This window comes from Rhinolophus sinicus, chromosome 2 (genome assembly GCF_057876585.1).
Source record: "Rhinolophus sinicus isolate RSI-liver-muscle chromosome 2, RSI-T2T, whole genome shotgun sequence".
Lineage (NCBI taxonomy): Eukaryota > Metazoa > Chordata > Mammalia > Chiroptera > Rhinolophidae > Rhinolophus > Rhinolophus sinicus.
The window spans coordinates 164,317,530-164,330,362 of NC_142502.1; the positions used below are offsets into that span (position 1 = coordinate 164,317,530).

General features: G+C 41.5%; 1 protein-coding gene across 3 annotated transcripts in view; it reads left to right on the forward strand.

Moving 5' to 3' along the window:
• Positions 1–1,566: 1,566 nt before the first annotated feature.
• SOS1 (SOS Ras/Rac guanine nucleotide exchange factor 1) overlaps positions 1,567–12,833 on the forward strand; it is a 119,961-nt gene continuing 108,694 nt past the window's right edge. For 2 of the 3 annotated variants that reach the window (XM_019742393.3, XM_019742402.3), the window contains exon 1: positions 1,567–1,938. In XM_019742393.3, coding sequence (XP_019597952.1) covers positions 1,852–1,938 — 87 coding nt within the window. In that variant the 5' untranslated portion in view covers positions 1,567–1,851. The remainder of the gene's footprint in view (positions 1,939–12,833) is intronic. The other variant, XM_019742420.3, reaches the window with a different exon arrangement.

Here is a 12,833-nt window from a genome sequence, read left to right on the forward strand (position 1 = left end):
ACACCTCTGGAAGCTATGGCTCTCCTTAATTTTATCCAGAAGATTTATGAATGAATTTGAAAATGACATTCTGAACACTGAAAATGTGCAGAATTTTTAATGTAAATCAGGTGTGTACATTTTTAAAGGAAAGCACCTAAGGCTTTTCTGAGATTCTCAAAACCACCACTGAAACATTTCTCATCTCTGTGATCCTGATTATTGTTCTCTGGAACAGCAGGGTACAATGTCAACTTCAACCCAGGCTAGTTCTCTAAGTTGTCTTCTCACCTGTGAAATGAAAACTAGAAATGCTATGAGGATTAAATGAGATTATGTTAAAAGAGTGCTTAATGGTAAGCCATAACGCGCCAGCACACCGTTCCACTATTATAAACAAACACTTGCATCCCTGGAACGGAGGAACAATTTATAGGTAAAGCCCCTTTAGCATTCCAAACATTCACGAAGTGCCTATTCTGTATAGAGCCCCCGGTGAAAAAAGATCTGCCTTCTAGAGGTCTGGTATCTCGTTGAAAGACCCAGAAGAGATAAACGAAATGTCCACCAGTGAAGTGTTGTGGGATCTGGGAGCTGCAGACAAGGCTTTAATTTCCACTGGAATTAAGCGGTTATCGGAGTTCATATTTGAAATGGGTTTGAAATATGAAAATATTCAATTTTATTTGAAGTGGGTTTGAAAGATGAACATACTGAATTTTAAACACACAGAAAATCAATATTACACATAAACATTTTATTCTTGATGTGCAAAGGCCGACTGGAAACACTGCAATCACTTCTATATTATCTGACAAATACCGAACAGCAGGTATCGTGAGAAAGGCACCTATCTTTTGTCCAGTCTGTTTACTATACATTGCATGCTCTGGGCAGTCCTTATCTTCATGTTCGGGAACAAAGTACACACATACACACCCCTTTCCGAAAAGAGAAAGGCACAGACTCCAAGAGAGGGGTGGGATCCCTCGTGGCCCAACCACACAATGGGGGCCACTTCACCGTAGCTCGCCCCCTGTCCCTCCGGACCCCGCACACCCCCGCCCCACAAGCCCCACTCTCGCCGGGGTTCGCTCCTCCGGTCCCTATCGCTCCTCCCTTGCAGCTCCAGGGATGCAGTTACTGCCCCTCCGGGCGCCCTCCCTCACTCGAGCTTCCCTCCTCCTTCGCCGGGGAGCCGGAAAACCCGGAGCGAACTGGCCCCGTCCGGCGGCGCATGCTCAGCAGCGAGCAGGTTCAGTTCGCTAGTAGGAAGCCCCAGCGCTACACCCGCGTCGGCGGCGGCCGCGGCGGCACCTCAGGGCAGCCAGATTCCCCAACAACGACCTCGGGCCTTTCCCCTCCCCCGCTAGACCCCGGCCCCAGCTCCGCCCCGCCCGGGGTCGCTCGCGTTTCGCGGTCTCCGCTGCGCTGAGCGGTCGCCGCGGCCGGAGCGCCCCTCCACACGCCCTCCCCCAGCCGCCGGCTCCGCCGCGGGGCCAGGCCGGGCCCAGGAGCGCAGCCCCGGCAGGCGGGCGGGCGGCGGCCTCGGCAGAGGGCAGCCCGGGGCGGCGCCGGCGGGCCGGGGAGGGGTGGGGGGGCCCGGCCCCTGGGCGGTGGTGCGGGATGCCGCCGCCACCGCCTCTGGGCTGCGTTCGCTCTCTGCGGCTGGTGCCCGTGTCGGGTGGGTGGCCGGCCGCGGGCCTCGCCCCCCAGCACTCTCTCCAAGGCTAGCCCGGCCGCGCGGCGCCCCGAGGGGGCCGGGCCGTCCGGTGGGGCCGCGGCCCTGTTCCGCGCTGCGAGCTCGCCCTCTCGCGGCTCCCGGTCCGGCCGCCGCCGCCCCCTCCCAGTCCAGGGCGCCCCGGGGGCACCATGCAGGCGCAGCAGCTGCCGTACGAGTTTTTCAGCGAGGAGAACGCGCCCAAGTGGCGGGGGCTGCTGGTGCCTGCGCTGAAAAAGGTGAGGAGCGCAGGGGACCCCGCTTCCCGGCTGCAGCCCCTGCGAGGGCGCCGGGCCGGGCTGGGCAAGGGCTGGGGAGGCGGGGCGCGCGCGGGGCCGTCTTTCTTCCCGGTCTCACTGCCTCCCAGAAAGGACGGCACACACTGAGGTTCCCCCACAGTCGCTGGCTGTCGTTGTTGACATTCACTCCGTGTGTGAGAAGGCCGCAGGAAAGCGGGGAGCGTTTGTCCAAGTCATCCAGTCCCTGACAGCTTAAGGTCCTGCCCCTGATTTTCTCACCAGAGTTGGAGCAGCCTCAGGTCTCAGCGGAGGTCAAAGCAGGCCACTTTTCCGGCTTCTTGGTCTTACCCAGACCTGCTGTCAGCCTCCGGTTTTAGGTGTTCAGTCTGCCGGTTTCAGTGGGCTCGATACGCTCTGGCCATAATGCTTGCTCTAAGTAATTGCAGAGCTCGCCTGCCAGCAGGAATATGGCCTGCTTTGCTCGCCCTCTGTAATCACTCTTCATTTCCCCCGAATTCCTCCATTCCTCCCATTAACAGGCACGGGTGTGCAAGCCACTCTTTTTTTTCTTTTTCTTTCTTTCCAAAATCTGAGAATTTTGGCACTATCATTCGGTTTGTGGATCAGAAATTTTAAACTTCCTGTGTTTCTTCAAGTTTGCCACATTGTTATCTAAAGTTATATACCCCACGATTTGTACTTTTTAAATGTTTTAGTGTAATTAGGAAATGTTGCTACATTTTAAACGCTTCTAAAGCAACATTGTGACTTAACAAATACATTAAAACATCAGAAACTGGTGTGCTTGAATGAACCTTAGAAACAACTAGAGTATTTTTTTGTTTTCCTTTTACCTTTTCTATAAATATAGAAATTGCTTTCTCTTCTAATAGTGTTTCTAAATCCCAGTTTCTTGTTGCTCAAAGAATGATTCATGTTACCTGGTGAAAATATTTTTACTCCTACTGAGAGTTCAGATTATGGGTGTACCTTTTGTTCTAAGCATTTATCCTTTTAAAAACTGTTTCTTGAAAGGTGTCTGATATTTCTCAAAGGCCAGCAACTTTTACTTTCCCTTTTGCCCGGTTCTCCCTCTCCCCTTCTTGGTATCTTACAGTGGAAACTATTTGGTTCGTTAGCAGAATTCGCTCATATATTTCAGATGTAAGTTGTTGACTTTTTTCCTTAGGTATCTGACTAGCCACACACATCTCTATGATACTGTTTTAAAGAAAACCAAAAACAGATGCTGTTTGCCTTATAGACTTTATTCATTAGAAATCTCTTCAGGCTCTCACTGTATTTCCTTTTGCTTTACCTACGTGCTACATCTTAGTTTGTAATAGAGGGTGAGTAGGAGGTCTCAGTGATGCCAGAAGTGGTTGGTATCCTGACCAAGGTGGGGAGGAGACAGAAAAATTGTTAAAAAAATACAAAAAACCTCCTAAAACACTATCAATTTGGGGCTATTGTGTTTAGAAGTAAGCAACGCCTGTCCCAGGGGAACCATCAAGATACTCTTATCAATTGAGGGGACTACTAAGCAGTGAAAAGAGCAGGAGTTGGCAGACCAGGTCCAACTTTGCCACATTGGTGGCCCTTGCTAAAATCTGTCCACAGAAGCATTTGGTTTGGCTGACACCGTGTTGTTTTAATTTTAATGTAATTAGTTGCCAATGTTTAAAAATGGGAGATATTACATAAAATCAGAATTTTGAGCTTTTCTTGAAGAGTAGGAAGCTCTCCCCACATGGGCCCGCTTTCAAGCAAGGCAGGAAAGTGCTGCAGCTGTCCTCTTTAGACAGCATATATTTTCAATTTACCACAGCCCTCCACCAACCCTCTGCTTATTTACCTAAACCAGCTTTGACTTTAGGCAGGAATGCCCTTGTATGACAGTAGAAGTGATGGGAGGAGGTGGAAGTATACACAACCTAGTTGATAGGTGAGGTTCTTCCAGTTCTTTTTTTTTTATAATTAGTTTCAGGTGTACAAAACAATGTATTAGTTAGATATTTACACCCCTCACAAAGTGATAACTCCCCTCCCTGCAATCTGCTACCCCCTCTGACATCGTATACAGCTATTATAATACCATTGCCTCTATTCCCTATGCTGTACTCCACATCCCGTGACAATATATGTATACATATACTTAATTATCGTTGACATTCAATATTATTCAACTTCAGCTTCAGGTGTGTAGCATGTTCTTTCCAATTCTTATTTAAAATATCTACTAATGATGATTCTAAGCCACCTAAAACAAGGTTAAAAATATATTTCATATCTGGACGTGCTTTGGGTGGCTCAAAACCTGCATTTTCATCTGCCTGCTGCTGTGTTTCCCCAAAAATAAGACCTAGCTGGACCATCCGCTCTAATGCGTCTTTTGGAGCAAAAATTAATATAAATATTATATAAGACCTTTATATATTATATAAATATACATAAGGTCTTATAGTAAAATAAGACCGGGTGTTATATTAATTTTTGCTCCAAAAGACGCATTAGAGCTGGTGGTCCGGCTAGGTCTTATTTTCGGGGGAACACGGTAGACATTTAATTTGGATATCTCCGTATCTTGAACTCCTTCTTTAGACTTATTGCACTATTTGCCGATGTGCCCAACTTGTGTTATGTTACCTGAAGCTCTGTGGAGATCCTATTCTTTTCACCTGGACTGCCCTTTGCCTGGCCTAACACTACTTCTGGACTAGTCTGACCTCAGATCTTTTCTCAAATCTTCAGGGCGGAGTGGGATAGTCTTTGTTTTCTATTAGCACCCTTGCCTAGCACTTAACAATGAATTCTAAGTTTCTATATAATTGATCCCCCTCCCCCACCCCAGCTCTTCCCCAACTAGTTTGGATGGTCCTTGATGACAAGGATAATATTTTACCCTTATTTTATCCTCCCATGTACACAGTGCCTGACACCTAGTAAGCACTTAAATTTGAATGAATGGTTGAGGAAATACCCAAACTAAAATCATCAACTCCCTTCCACCTACCATTACAATTTTTGTCTCTTGATTAATAGCTTTATTATTTTATGTGACTGGTTCAAAACTTCGGAGTCATCTCTGACTTTTCTCTTTGCCTTACTGACTACACCCAGGTAGAACCTGTAGATTCGTTCCCCTTTAACATGTTCTAATCTGTTCCCTCCTACTCCAATTGCTCTGAGTCCCCTTTCCCAGACTATTGGGATAGCCACGTAACTGAGTTCACTGCCCCTCACCTCTCCTTTATTATTATTATTATTATTATTATTATTATTATTATTATTTTAATTGGGGAATATTGGGGAACAGTGTGTTTCTCCAGGGCCCATCAGCTCCAAGTCATTGTCCTTCAATCTAGTTGTGGAGGGCGCAGCTCAGCTCCAAGTCCAGTCACCGTTTTCAATCATTAGTTGCAGGGGGCGCAGCCCACCATCCCATGTGGGAATTGAACCAGCAGCCTTGTTGTTAAGAGCTCGCGCTCTAACCAACTGAGCCATCTGGCCGCCCCTATCTATTTATTATTCAAGTTTTAGAAGTTATAGTACACTTCTGAACATGTCACAGGTTTGTTCAGAAACTTGGATGTCTTTTGAGGGGATAGGATGAAGTGCACATTCTTTATCGTGGAATTGATGATGATAGATGATCTGGCTTCATTCTGCTTTTCTGACTGGATTGCCTATATTTCTATTCTTTATGCTTCAGCCAGACTGCTTTACTATTTTTCCTGAATATGCCCAGAATGTCTCACTGCATCTATCAGTCTAAGTTCTAGCTTGAGTACTGCACAAATATATCATGCCTGCTGCAGACCAAGTATTGCCCTTAGCACTAAAGATGAAAAGGTAAATGACATCATCCAGAAATGACTAAGTTAGAATATGATGGGAAGTGGCATAAGGTGAGTTTGGAGAGGAAACTGGTTTATAGAGAATGTTTTGTATGTTAAGCTAAGGAGATTGAATTTTGTCTAGAGGGGATAGAAGTCATTGAGGAATTTTAAATAGGGGAGTAACATCAGATATGAATTCTAGAAAATTCACTTTGGCCAGAGAATAGAAAATGCATCAGAGAAGAATGAGACCCACGGTAAGGAGAAAAGTTAGAAGGCTAGTTTGTTAGTCCAGCCAAGAGATGATATGCATTTGAATTAAGAGTGCATTTGAACTAAGATGGAAGTGTGGGGGTGGATTTTATTTGAAAGATGTTTAAAAGGCAGAATTGACAGGACCTAGTAACTTGCTGAGTGATTGGGGGAAGTGGTAAGAGAGCAGGAAGACTCTTTAAGTGTTTAGTTTGAATGTCTCGAGTCAGGATAGGGAATGTAGGAGCAGAGCCCGTTGTTAGGAAGGAGAGAGTGGCGTGATGAATTTTGGACATGTTGATTTAAAAGTCCTTTTGGGTTATCCAGGTGGACTTGTCACACTGGCAGTTGGTTGTTGGTATCTGGTGGAGCAGATTTGGGACTTCTAGGTGTGTAAGGAAAGCCATAGACTAGATGAAGCCTGTATCCATACAAATGCTTACACGTGACTGTTCATGGCAGCTCTGCTCAGCAAAAACTTAGAAACAACCCAAATGTTCATCAGCAGGTGAATGAATAAACGCATTGCGACATAGCCACACATTGGAGGACTCCTAGCAACAGAAGGAATGAACTATTGATGCACAGGGCAACATGGCTGAATCTCAAAAGAATGAAAGAAGCCAGACTTATAAAAAGAGTGTATACTGTTTAATTCTATTTATGTGAAATTCCAGAAAATGCAAACTAATCTACAGTGACAAAAAGCAGGCCAGTAGTTGTGTTAGGGGGGAAACTTTCATGTTCATTTGTCTTGATGGTGCTGATAGTTTCGGGGGTGTATACATATGTTAGAATTTAACAGATTGTACAGCTACAGTCGATGCTATTCATTGTATGTCATTGTACCTCAAAGAAAGTGTTGGGAAAAAAAAGTAGATGAGGTCACCCACTGAAAATGACTAGAGGTAAGACTGAAATAGGGCTGGCAGTAGAAGTGGAGGAAGAGAGTGGACAATAACGTGTAGGGGGAGAGCAGAGGGAAAAGAGTGAGTAAAGGAGATTAAGAAGGAAGGAGTCAGGTAGAAAGAAGGAGACCCTAGTGTTCAAGAAGCTGAGAAAAAAAGGCGTTTCAAGAAAAGAGTAATTAACTAAGTCAGGCTTCAGAAAAGTCAAATAAGGTACCTGAAAAAATGTTAGATTTGACAGCCAAGGGGTCACTTATGACCCAGCAGTTTCAGTTTGAGGGTAGAAGATGGACGAGCACGGAAAAAGAATAACAAGGACAGGTGACCTTTTTTTCAGATTATTTTTTCTAGAAGCTTGGAAACAAAGAGAAAAGAGATACATCTATGGCAAGAAGGGGATTCAAGGTTTGGGCAGGGCAGTTTTGTTTTTATTTGAAGGTGAGGGAATCTGGTATATGTTAGGAACTTTTGGGGAAGGAGCTGGTAGAGAGTGCTGGTGAAATACTGAACAAGAAGGTGAGCTCCGGAACACAAGCTTGGGATTTGCCTTGAACTATTTGCTGGTACTATTTTAAATGCCTCACATATGTTCTCTAATTCTCACAGGATACTGTTATTGCCTTCATTTTACAAGAGGAAACTGAGGTTTGGAAAGGGCAATTTGGTTACAGAGTCTGCATTTTTAAATACTATGTTATGCTACCTCTGGCAGGGGTGATGACATTCTTCTGAAATGGGAGGGAAAGAGATAAAGATGGGTTTGTAGGTGGAGAGCAGGGAGTTCATGCTAGGTAGCCTCTATTTTCATGATGAAATGAAAGGCAAGAGCCTTTACACAGAGTGAGGAAAGAGAAATGAGTAAGGATTTAAGAAGCATGATGAAATTTTGGAATTGCTGCTGTAGATTGTGGAGGCGGAGCCAACCAGTGAATTAGAAAGGAATTGCCGAGCAGTGTCGAGTGTGGAGACCATAAATTTGGAGTAGCGTTCATTGGTCTGGTGGTTGTGAGATTTTCCTCCAGCAGCAATCATTAGCTCAGGTAAATGGGTAGAGAAGGATAGTTGATTGCCCGTGGCTGTCGTAGGGACTAAGAAGATAGGGATATTTTGGGTGACAGAGAAGAAGTAAAACTACAAGAGAGGTAAATGAGGTATAAATGAGGGCTCCATGGATTAGAAATCTAGATAAATTGGAAGAGGAGGATAATGGGAGTAGATAGGGTATTATGGTTAGAGATGATGATAATTATATTTTGGGGTTTTTAAGATTCCAGAGAGGAAGGAGATTAGATAATTAGGAGATGTGTTGCGTGCATGGATGATGAAGTCCACGAGGATAGTGTAATGTATTATAGTGGAGAAAAGACTAGTGCAGCAGTGGCAGTGAGGTCCAGAAATCACAGCAGTGAGGTGCTTTAACCAAATCATAATAAAAGTGGCCGCTACTCCCCACTTCCCCATAATGTATATGGATGGAATAGGGAAAAATTTGCACCTCATTTTAGAATAGTTTGTCTTGTGATCAAGTTTTTTACCCAACATTTTATTACGAAAAATTTCAAATATACAGGAAAGTTGAAAGAATTATTATAAATACCAATATACCCATCACATAGAGTCTGTAATTTACCTTTTATTGTGTTTGCCGTATCACATGTTTTTCCATACTTCCATCCGTCTACCAATCCATCTTATGTTTTGATGTATTTCAAAGTAAGTTGCAGACATCAGTATACTTTACCCTGAAACATTTCAGCATTTGTGTCATTAACTGGAGTTTAGTATCAGTTTATGGTTCTTTTTGTTTATTAGGTAAAATTTATGTACAGTGGAATACACAAATATTAATTGTGCCATTTAATAAGTTTTAACAAATGACTACCACCCAAGGCTTTACCAAGGTATCAAACATTACTTTCATTTGGGAAATTTCCTTCATGTGTCTTCTTAGTCAAACCCTGTCCCCTCCCAGAAGCAACTATTGTTCTGATCTTTTGTCATCCTACTATAGACTTATGTATTCTAGAATGTCAGAGAAATAAAATCATACAGTATATATTTTTGGTGAGACTTTTGAGGTTTTGTGTATCAAGAATTTGGTCCTTTTTTCTGTCACAGGAATATGTCAAAAGTTTGTCAATTAGATGGGTAACTGGGAGTTTTCCATTTTGAGGCCATTATGAATAAAGCTGCCATGAATGTTCTTATACAAGTCTTTTTGTATGCATATGTTTTCATTTCTCTGGGGTAAATGCCAGGAGAAATGTCTCATAGAGTGTCTGTTTAGTTTTATGAGAAACTGCCAGACCTTTTCTCAAAGTAGTTGTACCCCTTTTGCATTCCCACCATGTATGAGGGTTCCAGTTGCTCCATATTTTGCCTATATTTGGTGTTATTAGTCTTTAATTTTAGTCATTGTGATAGATGTGTAGTGGTATCTCATTGTGATTTTAATTTGCATTCTCCTGATGACTAATGACATTAGCACTTATTCATGTTCTTATTGACCATTCGTATATCTTCGTTTGGACAGTGTCTGCATAAATCTGTTGCCCATTTAAAAAATTGAGTTGTTTTTCTTTTTAGTATTTATTTTAAGAGTATTTAGTATATTGTTATATATCCTGGATAACTGTCCTTTATCAGTTACATGTTTTATGAATATTTTCTTCTAGCCTGTGACTCCTCTGTTCATTTTTCTAATGGTGTTTTAAAAAATTATTTGTTTTTTTCAATTACAGTTGACATTCAATATTATATTAGTTCCAGGTGTACAGCACAGTGGTTAGACATTTATATAATTTATGAAGTGATCCCCCTGATTAGTCTAGTACCCACCTGGCACTATACATAGTTATTACCATATTATTGACTATATTCCCTGTACTGTACTTTACATCCCTGTGACTATTTTGTAACTACCACTTTTTAGTTCTTAATCCCTTCACCTTTCTCACCGAGCCTCCCAACCCCTCTCCCATCTTCTAGTAGTGTTTTTTGATGAGCAGAAGTTTTTTATGTTGAAGGATTCAAATTTATCAGTTTTTTTCTTTGAAGGTTACTTATTGCTCTCTGTTCCAAGAACCCCTTGCCTGCCACCAAGTCATGAAGATATTCTCTCCTAATGCTGTTTTCTTAAAAGCTTTATAGTTTTTGCTTTTACATAATCTATGGTTCATTTCAAATTAATTGTGTATGGTATAAGGTAGAAATTGAGATTTGTTTTTTTTATATTGAAATCTAGTTATTTTATAATTATCTGTTGAAGAGACTTTCCTTTTTCTGTTGGATTGTGTTAATGTTTTTCTGGAAATTAAATGAATATGTGTAATATTTATGTGACTATATACAAGTATTTAAATATGTACTATATAATAAACATATTATATAGTACATATTATATATATATATATATATATATATATATATATATATATATATATATAGGCTCTCCATTCTATTCCATTGATCTATTTATTTACTTTACTCCAGTACCACATTATTGATTACTGTAATTTTATAGTAAGTCTTCCAATTTTGTTCTCCTTTTAAAATATTGTTTTAGTGTTTCTGGATTTTGCATTTTAATATAAATTTTGAGCTAGCCTGCCAGTTTCTACCAAAAAAAAAAAATTGGTGAGATTTTGATTATGATTGCATTAAATCTATAGGTCACTAAAAAGAATTGACATCTTAACAATGTTAAATCTTTGGATCCATGAACATGGTACATCTGTCCATTTATTTAGAGTTTTTCTCTCAGCAATACTGTAGTTTTCAGTGTAGAAGTCTTACATGTCTTTGGTTAAGTTTAATCGTAAATATTTTGTTTTCTGATGCTGTCATAAATTGTTTTAAAAATTTATTTTCCAGTTGTTTGCTACGAGTACATAAACATACAGCTGATTTTGTATATTGATCTTGTACCCTTTGACCTTACTGGTACTTGTTTTGTAGACTCCATAGAATTTTTTCTTTTTACATAATTATGTCATCTGCAAATAGAGACAGTCTGATAGTTATCTGTGTATTTATCTTTCTATCTATCTGCCCTTTCCTGGCTAGAACCTCCATTACAATGTTGAATCAGAGTAGTGGGAGTGGTCGTCCTTACCATGTTCCCATTCTTAAGGGAAGCATTTCTTATTTCACCATTAAGTGTGATGTTAGTTTATCAGATTGAGGATATCCCCTTCCATTTCTAGTTTTCTGAGAGTTTTGGAGGTTTTTTTCCATAAATGGATATTGAATTTTATCAAAAGATTTTTCTTTGTTAAAGTTATTATAAGGTTTTTCTTTTTTATTCTGTCACTATGGTAAATTACATTGATTTGTCAATGTTAAAACAACCTTACATTTCCTGGATAAACCATAGTAGATAGTTTTTTATTGAGTTCCTGCTATGTGTCAATATTCGAGGCACTATGCTTGGTACTTTACTTAATCTCTGTTCCATTCATTGACTTTTCAAGGTGGCAATTTTTACTGCTGAGTTTTACAACTAACAAAATGGATCCTCAGAGAGGCAAATTGTCATCTTATAACTAATAAGGAGTAGAATTAGGATTTGAATCTAAGTCTGTCTAGCTTTAAACAGCTCTTTCCACTCCACTGTGTTGCTTGCTTTGAGGAGGCAGTATCTATAATACAGTACAATAGTACCCTAATTGTCCTGCACCTTCAATTTTAGGGAAGAAGTGCTGTAGGAAAGAGGGAGGCTGAACGAAGAGGGCTTTGAAAACTCTTGCTTTTAGCTGAGAAGCTCAGCCCTTTTACATACTGGGGCTCTGCATAGGATAACATTTGAAAGAAAAGCTTCTGTTGTATTTAAAAAGTAAGAATTTTAAAGGTACCAGTTAATGGAAAGATCAACCATAAAGGAAAGGGCTGATAAATAGTGGTCTTAGGGTGGCAATAGGAAGCTATCCTCGTGTGTGTTTATGTTTGGGAGTGATGGAAGTGAAATTTTAAGTGAAAGTTACCCAGGTAAGAATTAGGAGGAAGTGTGTTCCAAGAGGAACTCAGCTTCTTAGGAGACCTGAGTAGCTGGAGTCTGAAGTGTGGGGCCAGATTCTTTGAGCCAAACTATTGCATCCTGTGAGTAGTGGGATTTTAAGCAGTGTATTGAAAATTAGGTATGAATTTTAAAGTGTCACTGTGTGCTTTATACAGCATGGATTAAATGGCAGTAGAACTGTAGGCATGAAGGCATTTTTTTTTAAAATATATTTTTTTAATTGGGGAATATTGGGGAACATTGTGTTTCTCCAGGGCCCATCCGCTCAAAAGTCGTTGTCCTTCAATCTAGTTGTGGAGGGCGCAGCTCAGCTCTAAGTCCAGTCCCTGTTTCCAATCTTTAGTTGGCAAGGAGCACAGCTCACCATTCCTTGGGGGAATTGAACCGGCAACCTTGTTGTTGAGAGCTCGCACTATAACCAACAGAGCCATCCGGCCTCGCCTCTGGAAGCTCAGTGACAACTTGTTATCTTCAATCTAGTTGTGGAGGGCGCAGCTCACTGGCCCATGTGGGAATCAAACCAGCAACCCTGTTGTTCAGAGCTCACACTCTAACCAAGTGAGCCATCCGGCCGCCCCAGTTAGGAGATTTTTGCAGCAATTCATGGAATGGATGATGGTGGGCTTAACTAGAGCAGTAGCTGTGTGGAAAGAGAAAAGTGGACAGATTTTAGATTTGGAGGTAGATTGGTGATTGAATGACAGGGTAGTGAGTGGGATAAAAGCTGATACCCAGGTTTTTGGCTGAAGAGTCTAAATAGTAAAGATGATGACAGAGAGGATACTGAGAGAAGAGCATAATTGAAGGGGAACTAAGAAACCATCAGTACCCCGGGAAAGCGGTTGTGAGAGAATTGTACTGACAGATTTACACTTTGGG